Below are 14,425 nucleotides of genomic sequence, written 5' to 3'. Positions count from 1 at the left end.
TGTCATTAAATTGACAAATTCTATGAACCAAGGAGAATACTCAAGTTGAATCACAAGGTATTATTTCTCATCTATGGTCTCATAGTGCATTTATGGTCTCGAGCTTTCACCTTGGGCATAATAGCCAACACTCGACACCATAGAATTATCTTCATGATGTTTCATGTTTAGTTTCATTTGTAATCTAGTGATGGGTGACATGAAAAGGAAAGTCTTTTTTTTGTTGGGATTTTTTTTGTATGTTTTTGGTATTTTGGGGATTTTTCAAATGTTTTGGTTTTTTGAGATTTTATGGTTTTTTATTTTGGATATTGTGGTTTTTGGGAAAGGTGGATGATATTTGATTAAAGTTGATGACATGGATGATTATGATTATTAGTTTGAAAAGTGATAGTTATATGTGGATTAGGATGAAATGATAATTGATTTAGAAGATAGACATTGATATTTTTTAAATTAACATGGGATAGTTTATTGTTCTTTCTTACTTGAGGTAGGCAAATTCTCAAGTAAGATTGACTAGGATTCGTATTTTTATTAATTTAGAATAGGTCTAGTTCCTATGCTAATTGTGTCCAAGGTGATATGATGATTTGAATTTGTAAATTAACTTGGTACATAAGACAAGAAAAGTTCTTAAGCATTCAAGTATAAAGTAGGATTAAAATTGGCGATGATGTGCATTTGTTTTGATATGTATTTGGATGAGACGGCTAAGGTTGTGTAACATCTATGTTTGAAAGATTATGGTTTGATGGGGGAATGAGTTTGAGGGTATATGATGATGTTAGGATGGTGTTGGACCTGAGATTTTGGTATGATGAATGAGATGGATTTTTAAAGACAATATGGTGTTATGATAGGGATATAAATGGTGGTGTTGGACCTAATATTTGGGCACGAAGACTTGGATGTTGCACTCGAAAGACAACATGACGTAAATGTTAGTGTTAGATCTAATATCTAAGTAGGATTGCTTGGATGTTGGAATTAAATTATAAAATGGTGTTAGGATAGGGATGTAAATGATGGTGTTATACCTAAGATTTTGATAAGTTGATTTGGATGTTGAAATTGAAAGACAATATGGTGTTATGATAAAGATGTAAATGATAACATCTTGATCAATAGACAAAAATATAAAAGGGGATTTGGGATCTGACCCAGTGGTTCAAAATGTTAGGACAAGCATAATAGGTGATATATTCATGGATGAAGCCTAAAGTGGGGTTGCTAAATGTGATGTAGGGTTGGAATTTACAGTGTTAAGATTAGGGAAAAAAAGGGGATAGGTCTATGGGTGATCTTAAAAAGGAGACTACTAGATATGGATGTTGGGGTTTGATTAGAAATGTAGGATGGAGTGGATGACATTAGGATATAAAGGGTTGTTATCCTTGATGGGTATAGAATGAGGTCGATGGGTGTATATGCTTGTTAGATGTGAAAATTTATTTGGATATGGTAGCATCGTAAATTTTACACCTTTAATTAGGGTGTCCAATTTCACACTCTCTTAATGCCGATTTTAGTTCAATATTACGAGTCTTATTCCACTTGAATACATCATCACACTCTTATTTGGGCCCTTATTTTTAGGTGTGCCCTCTATCTTTTATTATCCCGGTTTATTATAAATCCTGCCCCATTTCAAATCTCAAGAGACATTTCCCCCATCTAAACATTATTTATTTTTGTACAAAGATATTTTTGGCATTGGAACCCTATTATCTCACATCCCTGAAAAGTTGAGCTGAAATTGTTAGGAGCGGGTTGCCTCAACCAACATAGTCTAGGACCAGGTCACCTAGAGCCACACAGTCCCACACTTTTTCCCCCAAAATGTGGGAGGATAATAAGGCAATCCTATCCTATTCAAATCTAACTCCGTGCAAAAATATAATAATATTAAGTCAACCTAAAGGTGATTTTATTATAAAATCCCTATATAAGACATCTTTCTCTCTTCATTTCATCAACACATTATTATCTCATTATTTCATCTCATCATTATGCTAGTAGTCCAAATAAATAGAATTCCTTATGATTATCTATAAACAAATGTGAGCATCCACAAGAAGGATCTCATAGCATGACCCATTTTTTTGTTTCTAAAGGATTTTATAGTTATATAATCTCAAATTCTAATGAAAAGAATGGACCAAAGTAGAAAAATTAATTAAATCACACGCATTTTAATATGATGATTACCCAACTAATTACAATGTCTAACAATCAGATCCAATTAATCAAAGTCAAATGTATAATCTTTAAATTCGATGAAACACTACAAAGGAATGAAACATAGTAACTAAATAATTCACAAGCCTTTACATATGTCAAATACCCAACTCATTACAATGTCTATCAATAACATTCATATTGATTCCTCGATAATTAATATCATTATCCTGTAAAATCCTAATGTGAGTTCATGATTGCAAACACACCTTCTTCCTCTTTCAATTTATTAATACCTGCAACACTTTGAGGTGATGACCTTACAATCAAGTTGGGTGTGACATGAGTGTAATATTTTCCTATAAAAAAAAAATAATCAAGTCCCTCTTATAGAAAAGGATCAAAGTTGTCCATGCTATATATCTCTAATTTAGTGGCATTTTTTTCGCTCTGTAATAAGATTTTATTTTTTCATTTTCAAAAACAAAGTACATCAGCATATTAAGAAAGTGTTCAAATCATCTAGAACCACCTAGACACCGCCAAAAAACAAAACCATTTGTCCATGGTTGACCATCAAACAAACTCACCCCCTACCAAGACCCATTACATCTTTGTCGAGCTCAAAAATTTGCTCAAGGAAATAGTTTGTACTTTTTACAAAACATAGAATTACAAACCACCATCCTGCACTAATCGACTACAACTAAACCTAGAAACAAAACATGTCTTAACCCCCAAGACACAAGACAAAATGACAAAACATTGAAAATTTCATTGCAGGGTAAGGAAAATCATTAACTTACACCATGCGAGCTCCCCGGTTCTGCACCATCCGTCTGCTCACCTGTTGTCTTCCTCTTCCATGGTCAAAGCTTTATGCGTCTCAAACCCTCTGCTTCTGCCTTTGCTTGCTCAATCAATGCATCCACTTCCATCAATTGCACAAATACTTCAGTGCTTCCCAACCATGTTTGGCCTCCTCTCTACGACATGCTTTGAAGTGCCCCTCCAACCAACGTACAAAGGGAATGCATTTACCAAAACACTCATGATCAACATTTTCTACTCCTTCACGGAGATCAAAACCTTCACCAGATATCACCCACTCTGAAATTGAGTCCATTCCCTCTAGAAAATCTATGTGCATAATTGACTCCATTACCCACTTCACCGTTCGCTCTGACTCACCCAAATCTAGTCCCCATGCCATGATTAATGAATAAACATCCATGTTTGTTCGATATCGGTGTCTCAAATAACCAAACACCTTACCCAAGATCAACTACACACATTTAACTAGTCTATCATCTTTAAAAATAAACATTCCCTTCAATCTCCTTTCAATCACCTCCCCGAAGAATGGGCACAATTTCTTGTTTGTCTTCAAAGTAAAATTTGCCTCCATGATTTCCCTACTGCCATAGTGCCACCACCCTCCTCCACACCTTCTCACAAGCTTCTTCAGCATGAAAAATTCTGTCAAAACATCGAAAAAAGAGGGCATGCTAAATTTAAAAATAACTGCTACTACAACTTCGGCCATAAATGTAGAATGTCCTCTTAACTCCACCGCCCTCCTTCACATCACTTCTTCGGACAATGTAGCCATTGTGGTTTGTCTTTAAAGTTTTCTCAATAAATATTGTGAACAACCACTAAATCAATCATAAAACTCCTCTAAAGAGAGATGCCGAAAATCTTCAATTCTTAATTTGCCAACCACTCTGAACAAGAGAGCTCATTTTGATAAGGTGTCAGCTTTCGTATTCCTGGATCTCTTGACATGGCTAATTTGGAAATCTTCAAAAGATACTAATTCTTCCATTATTTTAGCAATTGGGTTTTGGAGATGTCATGCATCGATTCTCCCCTTCATAATTACCCAAATGATTATTAGGGAGTCACCCGTAAATGAATTTTCAAAGCTCCCAAATTCTTGCCAAATCTAATAGTCGTTAATGCTACTAAAGCTTCGACTACATTGTTTGTACCTTCATCCAAATTCTTCGCCCCCAAAGCTAACACATCCCCATTCTAGTCTCGAACAATGAAACCTGCTCCTAATTGCCTAGGGTTCCCTTTAGATGCTCCATCCCACCATCCCTCCATCAGTTTTTCCCAGGAAACCTCAATTGGTTCTTTTGAAGCTGAATTAACCCAGCCAGGACCCTTAACGGGCCCTAATTTAGTGGCATTAGTTATGAATAGAAATTAGCATAAAGTAGATCAATACTTCAAATCCAAATTGTGATGATATTCATATGGGCTTCTTATCTGGCACTACATTTCTTTATTATATCGATCCATTATTTCGCAAACATGTATACCACTGCATCTTTTAGACAAGGTATAAAGGACATTGGTAGGGGTCAAGGAATATTTCATACAAATGTAATTGACAATATAGAGTTGATTAGCAGTCATAACCTACCATTGTGTTTCAGGAAGAGACATGTTAAACCATTACACAGTTATTCAGAAATTAAATGAATTGATCTAAAAACACTTACCAATAATCATATGTTCCCTTCTCAACCAAGTAAACAAAAAAAATATATATTTACCCATGTCTTGCTAGTGAAAATAGATAATTTTATTATTTAATTTCATCTTTTCTCACTCACCTCTCCACTTTCTTACAGTATTTTCCATTTGTCCTCTGATTCCTTCCAGCATCTTCTCACCTTCTTCCTAACCTAGGCAAATTTTCTATGATGTGATCTCGACCGTCCATTCCTTTTGGGGTGAATTCAAACTCAATTGTCAATCTATCTCCCTCCAAATCTATAAATTTGAACCTCTCCCCCCATTTTCTCTTTAACCACTATTACAACCACAAAATTTTAACTTTTCTTTTATCTACTTGTTGTGCTTGCCTATTTACGAGGGCATCATTTTCACAATTGGAAGGAGACTCAAAAACTATGGAGAATTATAGGAGACTGTTTGCTTAATGCTTGTTCTTTTGATGTTTATTATGTTCATTCACTATCGTTTCTCCTATTCTTCATATTTTAGACTATATTTTGCTTTGAATTGAGGGTTTTGTGGTTGCCTTTGGAGAATCATTGCATTTAAAATTTCCAAGCTATACACTAAGAGCGTTGCATCCTCAATCAAAGGTATAATCATTTCAATTCAACATTTCCATTCAAGTATTTCATTTCAGATTTAGCCTTTGCCTTATCAAGGGTAATATCTTTTTTTCACCATTGTTGTAGGGTTAATTCCAACTCGAGGTTTGACTTAGGCAAGCCCATATACAACCCGACACTAGTTTCCTCTTATTTTGTGCATTTGTAGACTTATAAATAGGTTTTAGTCCTAGTTTGAAGGTACACAAGGATATTATAAATAAAGATAGAGGTAACAAGATATTAGAAAAGGCAAGGGCTAGGGCACCTAGCACCATATTCTAGGTGTTTTGACTTGCGATTTGATCATAAGGTAGTTTGGGAGCTTCTACGACTAGTTTGACCTCTGTTCTGCACCCGAACACCTATAAGGACTAGGGCACCTAGACTTAGTGTCCAACCATTTTGGGCTCATATTTTAGACACATGTACTTCTCTATATCCCCTTTCTAGTTCTATACATCTTAGTTAATTCTTAAATACACATTTGTTTGTTTATGCTCTTTATTTCTACTTTTGCACTATTTAGCCTAGTTCTTGCATTTTCATTTTTTAAGCATATCCAATCAATCAAATCAAAAGAGATTAATCAATCATAATGTTCAACTCTCCGAAGGGTTTGACCTCAGTCATATTGGTTGTTCTCCAATGTAATTTATTGGTTTGGGTTTGATTCATGTAGTTTGTATGTTTAGACAAGTGAACCCCATTCCCACAATATTACAACATATAAATGAAGTATCAACATGAATGCAATGACTAATGGATCAATCTATAGGCTCTCCAACAAGTTGCATGTAAGCCTTAGCTACATCAATTTCAATGGAGAATTGATTGTGATCAACAGTACAAGATAATATTAAAATTCTTAAAAAGTACACGTGAATCTATGAAGCTATTTACTGCATTTTGTACATTGATTTTATTTTAGGATAATGCTATTATTGGAGATCATTATAACAACAATATTTCAAATTCTATCAATCCTTGAACTTAAATCATGATTCATAGGTTTGTTATAGTTAAAATGTATAGTTTGACTTTGAATTTTAAAATTGAAGTAGAGGTGATTGTGGAGGACACATAAAACACAAAACAATAATACGTATGTGTCAATTACAAAATATAAACAAATTATGCAAAAGTATACAAAATAATAGCCTATAAAGATATACAAGTGTACTTAAGTTATTGGAGAGATAAGGATGTTTGTTGAATATTATTCCAAGGATGAATTATCAATGGAATTGACATATAAGGGATTTTTCATTAGAAGTTGGGGGGCACAAATATGAAACATGTGAACCCCAACAATAGAAGATAGACGAAATGATTGATCCAAAGCAATTGTAAATGCAACTTAAATTTTTTTTGTCACCCCATGTTAGTGACAATGGGGGAATTCTGGGATTTAATCTTCACATGTGGGTGTTGGTACTCCACATTATAAACTGCTAAAACGTGTGTGTGTGTTGGGGGGGGGGATAATAAGTAGAGAGTAATCAAACAATTATTCATAATTAGTAATGCTAGTTTTGGGCCGGGCCAATTAGTGAGTGGGTATAGGAAAATTGTACATATATGTAACTCATGTTATTTTCCTAAGTGTTCAAGATGATTATTTGATTAATGCACTTGAACCTTTATATTCACTTCATAAATAGTAATTTTGGTACTAGTTGGTCACCCTTGAATATTATTATCCAAAGTGTATGATGGTGAACCTAAAGTCGAAGTGCTTGTAGTTGTGATTCATGGTTATTTTTAACAACTATATTCACCACGATTAGGCTAGTTACATTTTTTAATGCATAGATGGATTTCAATTCATTAAATTTTACTATAATAAGATTATTGTATTTCCTTACAAGCTATTTACCGACAACCCCATTGGTATTCCATGAGCATAATACCATTCTTGTTTCTAAATTTTAATTTTCTAAATAATTAATTGCATAGAGTCTTCAAAGTTGCCACAATTTATAGTAGCCAATTGATTCAGGTATATATGATCAATGCAATATTTTTTGTGGAACATTCATTGATAGGTGTAATAAGCTTAACAACCCAAGCTTTGGGAATCATTCCATTGTAATTCTTTGAACTCGACAAGTCCACTTGCTTGATATAACAAAGCTTTTGGAACAAATTATATAATTTATTGGCTAGACAATTATCCTCGTTTACAATGATAGAGCTTATGAACAAAATTGTGCATAAAAAACTTTATTGTTTTCAAGAAGCAAACAAAATTATCTAGTCAAATCACTAAAAATGATTTTGAAAGGACACAATAAAACTTTAAGTTTTAATTACTTTACAAAATATATATTAGTATCAATATTTTAGATCACATTCTATGATCCGTTGTTAGGACAAAGAAAACATCATTAAATATGATTTAAACAATTAATTCCAAAAAATTACCAGACAATTACCATCTATAAACAATCTCAATCACAAACATCGACTATTGAAATATCACATCTCTAAAAAATTATAATACAATTATTGGTATAATTACATTGTAATGCAACAAACTAAACCATTGCACTTGTTTAGAATGATAGGGCGTATGAAAAAAATTGTGCATAAAATTGTTTAGAATGATAGTGTTCAACAAAGAAGCAAAATTATCTAGTTAAATTGCTAAAAAATGATTTTGCAAGGACATAATAAAACTTCAAGCCATCATTATGTTACAAAATTTCTAATACAAATTATAACATTTTCTTAAAAGTATCAATATTTTAGATCGCATTCTATTACCCATTATGACCACCACAATAACTTCATGATATGATTTGAAACATTAACGCTAAAAAATTACAATTACCATCTAAAAGCAATTTTAATCACTAGTATATAATATTGAAATATCACATCTCTCAAAACTTATAATACAATTCTAAAATTGAAACCAAACACTTAAATTTATCTTTAAAATAATTTAAAAATATATTAAATTTAATAATTTATATTTTCAAGACCTATTATTATTACTGCATAATTTTCCCTTTTCCCTAAAAATGTCAAGGCGCGCAAAGCGAAGGCCATAAACGTTGCCGGACTTTAAAAAAGAAATCGATCCTAGGCTCTACGCTCCGGATCAAGAATAAAGGCCTGTGAACCGTCGATAGGGTCCAAGATCGGAAGATGGAGATTCATTCCCTCCTCCCACGCGATAAAATCAAATTTGAAAAAATCGTCCTGTGTATATCCCTATATAATCAGGAAAGCATACAGTAATTAAGCATCCGTTCTCTCATTTCTTGTATCCATTGAAAGGAAATTTTCTGCGCTAAATTTGAATCAAATGGCCCGCACAAAGCAGACAGCAAGGAAATCAACTGGAGGGAAGGCCCCTCGCAAGCAATTGGCAACGAAGGCGGCGAGAAAGAGTGCCCCTGCTACAGGGGGAGTGAAGAAGCCTCATCGTTTCAGGCCCGGAACCGTTGCTCTTCGGGAGATCCGCAAATACCAGAAGAGCACAGAGCTGCTCATAAGGAAGTTGCCTTTCCAGAGGCTTGTAAGAGAGATTGCCCAAGACTTTAAGACGGATCTGCGCTTCCAGAGCTCAGCCGTTTCGGCATTGCAAGAGGCAGCAGAGGCCTATCTGGTCGGACTCTTTGAGGATACTAATTTGTGTGCTATTCATGCCAAGAGGGTTACTATTATGCCCAAGGATATCCAGCTCGCTCGCCGTATTCGAGGCGAGAGGGCTTAGATGTGTCTGCTCCTATTTGATCTAACGGTGTGTCTTCACACCACCTACTGTGTTATTTGTTGTTTACACTTCGTGCTAAGGATAATTTCCGTCTTTTTTCTTTTGAAGGGCTTTGAAAAACTGTAATATTGTTATTTAGGTTTTTGTACAGAGTTGTCTCAAGCTTCTCAGATCTTGTATGAAATGTTGGTTTTTTTACGTGCAGTCAGATGAGCTTTCTTTTTCGACAAGAAGCTGCTATTTTGCCTCCCTCCTTTTGGAAAATGTCGAAAATCTTCATTGCTGTAAATAAGGTTTTTTGTACAAATTTGCTGTAAACATTAGAGTCCTAGATACAATATCATTACCTAGTAATTCATCATTTTAGACAAGAATGTTTAGCATCCATGTCCACCCAATTTTAACTCAGGTTTTTGTGACAGGTTCCTCTCTTCTCCCCCTTTCTATATTTGGGTTTGTTTTGTGATCATCAATTATGGATTTACTTGTTTATGCAGTTCATTGCCAATTTTGCACCTTCTAGCTCCAATTCCTTCCATACCATCCATCTAATTCAATATAAATCAATGAATAATAGAATAATTCAAGCAAATGTGCTTGACTCTATTGATGGGTTTGTAGTTGGCCTTATTGGTTGTTCTCTAATGTAATTGATGGGTTTGGGTTTGATTCCTAGTTTGTATGCTAGACTAGCAAACCCCATTTCCCATACATTGCATTTTATTGAACTCAACTCTTCTTGCGCTTGCATATTTCTGATTTTTAGTTTTAGATCTAATTTTTGCATGCAATTTTTAGCTTTAGATGCATTCATTCATTGTTTATGTACTTGTATTGTTTAAAAAACCATAAAAATGCACATTGTTATCTCTTTTGTCATGCATTGTGCATATGTAAAAGCAAATTATTTTCATTTAGTTATTTTCATGATGTATATATTTCATTGATGTGATAATGACTTATCCTCCATTGTGTCACTTTATCTATCTCCTAGAGATTCTCTTACCAATGAGAACATTTGGTACAATAAGAGATTATCAACACTTCTTTTGAAATTGTCCCTCCTAAGGGTGAAGTTTTGAAGAATGATGTTGATCTTTCTTGTAGAATGTATCTCTCCAATGAAGATATCTTAGGGAAAGAGGATGATATCATAAACACCTTCCTTAATGTCACTTTACCTCACATACATGTCATCTTTCCTAGAGATGAAGCATTAATGGATATTGCTAATCCTTCTCATAAAGTTTGTCCTACCCATATAGATATATTTTAGCAAGAGGGTGAAACCATTATCACTTTCCTTGATACTATCCCTAATAAATCTTTAGTAAATAAAGAGCCTAATTCATATCATGTCAATACAATCCATGTTTCCAATCATACAAATAAACATGAGTTGCAAAATAAACATGTGAAATAAGTGATATGGAAAAGAAACTAGCACAAAAATATAGCTATGAAATAGATGACATATAAACGCTTGAATTGACAAGCAAGATTCCTATATTCTTCTCACTTCTCTTCCTCCACTCTCATCCTAAGAAACTTGTTGGCAAGGAACCTAATCTTGTTTAAAAAATTCATGCTACCTTAGCTAAGATCTTCCTTTGGGACTTGATTCAAATTTCATCTCCATACCATGGGTTGATCCAAGAAGCCTTACAAAAGTTAGTTTCTCTTCCTTCTACTAGACCAAAGGATATTATGTGCTCACAAGATGAATTGCTTTCTATAGAGGTTTAAAGTAAAAATGACCCCCTCATGATTACACCTTGCATTTATGAACATAAGATAAGACTTACCTTAATTGATAATGAGCTAGGCCTTAATATTTGTCACATTGACTTATTAGATAAGATAAATTAGGAATATTCTCTTATTCAACCTAATTCTTTATGTGTTTCATGGATTTGATAATGTTGGTAGAGAGTTACTTGATATAGTCATATTACCTATCAAAGTAGGACCAATGACTTTATCCACTCCTATATGCCATTCCCAATGATCTCAATTATAACCTTCTTCTAAGTAGACTAAGGATTCATTCTATGAAAGCAATCCCTTTTACTCTTCATTGCACAATCAATTTCATACATAACAATTAGCTCCACATGATCAATGTTGATCCTACTCCTTATGATGTTGTTCAAGATGAAGTAGGATGCATTTCCCCCTTTAACACTATTATTCCTCCAACAACACAATCTACCGTCAATGATGGTTTGTTAAAAAACAATTGGGGTCCATTATACTTTACACCTTCCTTTAATGGATATAAGGTCCCTCATTCCAAGTATGAAGCCTTGAAGGAGCCTTGTGCGTCATTTATCCAAGAAGCTTCTAAATCAATTCCTCCCTCTTCTTCCAAAACATGTCTTGATGATGATTGGTGCTCTTTAGAGAACGAACCCTCTCCTCTATTAATTTAAACATCTACATTTGTTTCTAAACAAGGATGCAATGGACATGATTTTGGATGTGTGCACCAAATTTTTGAAGCTCATGAGAAATATATATCACATTTTTCAAAATAAGGTTTAGGTTTTGAATCTTTGCCTTTGTCAACATCCCCTCCCCCATTGTCTAGTACATAGGGGAAAGGACCCAGTAGTCGTGCACCCTAACTTCATGCTTCTCAAAATCCTACTTGGAAATTTTGAATCACTCCGATTTTTTTACAGCAGCTTACTTGGCAAGTCCCTTGCTTATAACTAAGGTTTCAGGGCCACATCATCAAATATGATGCCACATCAGCATGCTTTTTGCCAAGGTGTCCAAAACAGCCCCCAAAAAAAGTGAGACCAATAGGCGTGCAAAAGAGACCCCAATAGTTGTGCAGCCGATGTGGCATCACCTGATTAGTTACTTTTTACAATATTAGTACATTTCTTAACAACTATTGGTACATTTCCTAACAACTGTTGGTACATTTCCTAACAAAAATTGATATTTTTTGTTTCAAACAATAGGTTTTATTTGTTCAATTTTTGGAACAAAAGGTATCAACAACCCTCACAACAATTGGAACATGCTCAACTACTGGGTCCTTTCCCCTATATGTCTTCTTCTTACAACTTTTTATCAGAACAAAAGAGTATTTTTTATGAGCTTCTCAAAGCCAACTTACCTTTTGGGGGCTCATTTCTATTCAAGGCGGTACAATTTCAGGTGCAATCATACTTAGGTAGCATCATGATAGCCTATTTATTCTTGTCTCCACACTTGGGGGCAAGAATAGTTTTCAATCATTTTCCCTTTCTAAGGATCTACTTTTTCTTTGTTGAGTTACATCCCTCATTAGCCTCCTAGTTGCATTCTTAGTTATCTTTGCATTTTCCATTTGATCTATCATTTTTCTTATACAAGTTATCGCATTCTCGAAAATAGACACTTGTCTTAGACAAGACATTTCATTCTTGAAACTAGACAACATCATGAATCACCTAAGATAAGACAACTTTTTGGCCCATGGAATTCATGTCTCTTTCTCTCTTCTCCCATAAATCATAGTAAGAAGATCCTTACTAGACCAAGAAGCCATATTTCTTCTTATCCTTTTAATTGGTGTATGTCCTTGTTCTTTCTATAAGTCCACTTGTGCTCTTGCAATAACATGACGAGAATGATATTAGCGGTTGAGACATTTTGATGTTGAGGTCTTTTAAACTAGTTGACTTGGGACCTTTTGTTTTATCATTAATGTAATTTTCTTTGTGTACATTTGAAGGTTATTTGCATGGATTGATAGGATTCTATGCTTGGGGGCTTGATCATTTGTAAAACTTAGAGTTGTCCTATCCCTAGCTTGCCTTGATCTCAGATGCTCTTTTTCTCCACTTCTACTTTATCGTGAGTATGAGCATAAGTCATACTCCACTAAAGTGGGGGCTTAATGTAGCATCGCAAATTGTACTTCTTTAATTATCAAGTCCAATTTCACACTCCTAGCACTCGCTTTAGTATTTCCCATTCCTCTATGCATTGTAGAACCTTTTATTAATTTAAATTAATATTTAATTCAATTTTATGAGTCCTATTTCATTTTATTCCATCAACACTATAATTTGGGCCCTTCATTTTAGGTGAACTTCCTTTGTCTTTTATTATTTTAATTCATTATAATTATTGCCCCATTTTAAATTTTAAAATAACTTTTTTCCCCCATTTATATATCTTAACTTCTCATATAAATTATATTTTGGAATTAGGATCCTATTATCTCGCGACCCTAAAATTTTGGGCCTATTTTTTCGAGAGAATGCTATCTAGCATCTTTTTCTAACACTTTTTGTTCGAAAGCTTGGGAGGTTAAAGAGCCAGTCTTGCCATTTATAGAACTATCCCCTATGCAAAAAATGATTATTTAAGTCATCCAAAAGTGTATTATACCTTGAGATCCCTATATAAGACATTATCTTCTATCTCATATAATTATTATGCTATCATTCCAATTCAAGAGCAACTATTCTTCTCCAAGAGTATACTTGAGTCTAAGGAGCAACAACCTACACCAAGGCATCTTCAATAATGTTTTCATGATGAATTTATGATGTATTTTATAATGGTTTATCATGTTATTATATAAACACATGGATACCTTATCCTAAGAGCATTGTATCATCAATTGAAGGTATAATCATTTTAATTGAGAATTTCAATTCAGATTTATTTTTCCTATTCATCATTGTTGTAGGGTTGAGTCCCTACCCAGGGTTTGACTAAGACAAACCCCTATATATCCCCAAATACCATTTTGCTTCTCTTGTGTGCAGATCTAGGTTCAACTACAAATTTTTGATGGAGACAAAAGATGAAAAATTGATTTGGATCTAGATACATGGAACCTCTCCAAATTTCATTAGAAACCATCCAGACAAGGCTACGTAACATCCTTGTCCACCCAATTTTGGCTCACATTTGGTAGGAAGCAAGTTCAAAACATGAGAGTCCTAGATCCAATCTCAATGCTTAGTAATTCATCATTTTAGACAAGGACGCCTAGCATATGTGTCCACCCAATTTAAACTTGGATTTCTATGACAAGTTCCTCTCTGCATCCCCTTTTCAAATCTAGGTTTGTTATGTGATTATTAGTTCTGAATTTACTTGTTTACGATGTTCATTATCAATTTTGCACCTTCTAGCTCTAGTTTCTTCCATATAATCCACCCAATTCAATTTTAATCAATCAATAAGACAACAATTCAATCACATGTGCCAAACTCTACCAATATGATTGTAGTTGGGCCTATGGGTTGTTGTTAGAACATAATGTTATTAGGGATCACATTCTTATAACATTTATATATAATGTTCTAATATAAGGTTATAAAACCTTATATATTATATGCTTTATAAGCATATCCCATTTGAAATA

At 34.0% G+C, this 14,425-nt stretch overlaps 1 protein-coding gene across 1 annotated transcript; it reads left to right on the top strand.

Moving 5' to 3' along the window:
* The first annotated feature begins 8,556 nt into the window (after positions 1–8,556).
* On the top strand, positions 8,557–9,578 carry LOC131050914 (histone H3.2). Its single transcript, XM_057985230.2, has 2 exons — positions 8,557–9,072; positions 9,251–9,578. Exon 1 carries the CDS (start codon positions 8,635–8,637, stop codon positions 9,043–9,045), a length of 411 nt encoding a protein of 136 aa, XP_057841213.1. The 5' UTR covers positions 8,557–8,634; the 3' UTR covers positions 9,046–9,072; positions 9,251–9,578.
* Positions 9,579–14,425: the final 4,847 nt, after the last annotated feature.

Source organism: Cryptomeria japonica, chromosome 10, assembly GCF_030272615.1.
Source record: "Cryptomeria japonica chromosome 10, Sugi_1.0, whole genome shotgun sequence".
Lineage (NCBI taxonomy): Eukaryota > Viridiplantae > Streptophyta > Pinopsida > Cupressales > Cupressaceae > Cryptomeria > Cryptomeria japonica.
This window is presented reverse-complemented; position numbering and strand designations above follow the sequence as displayed.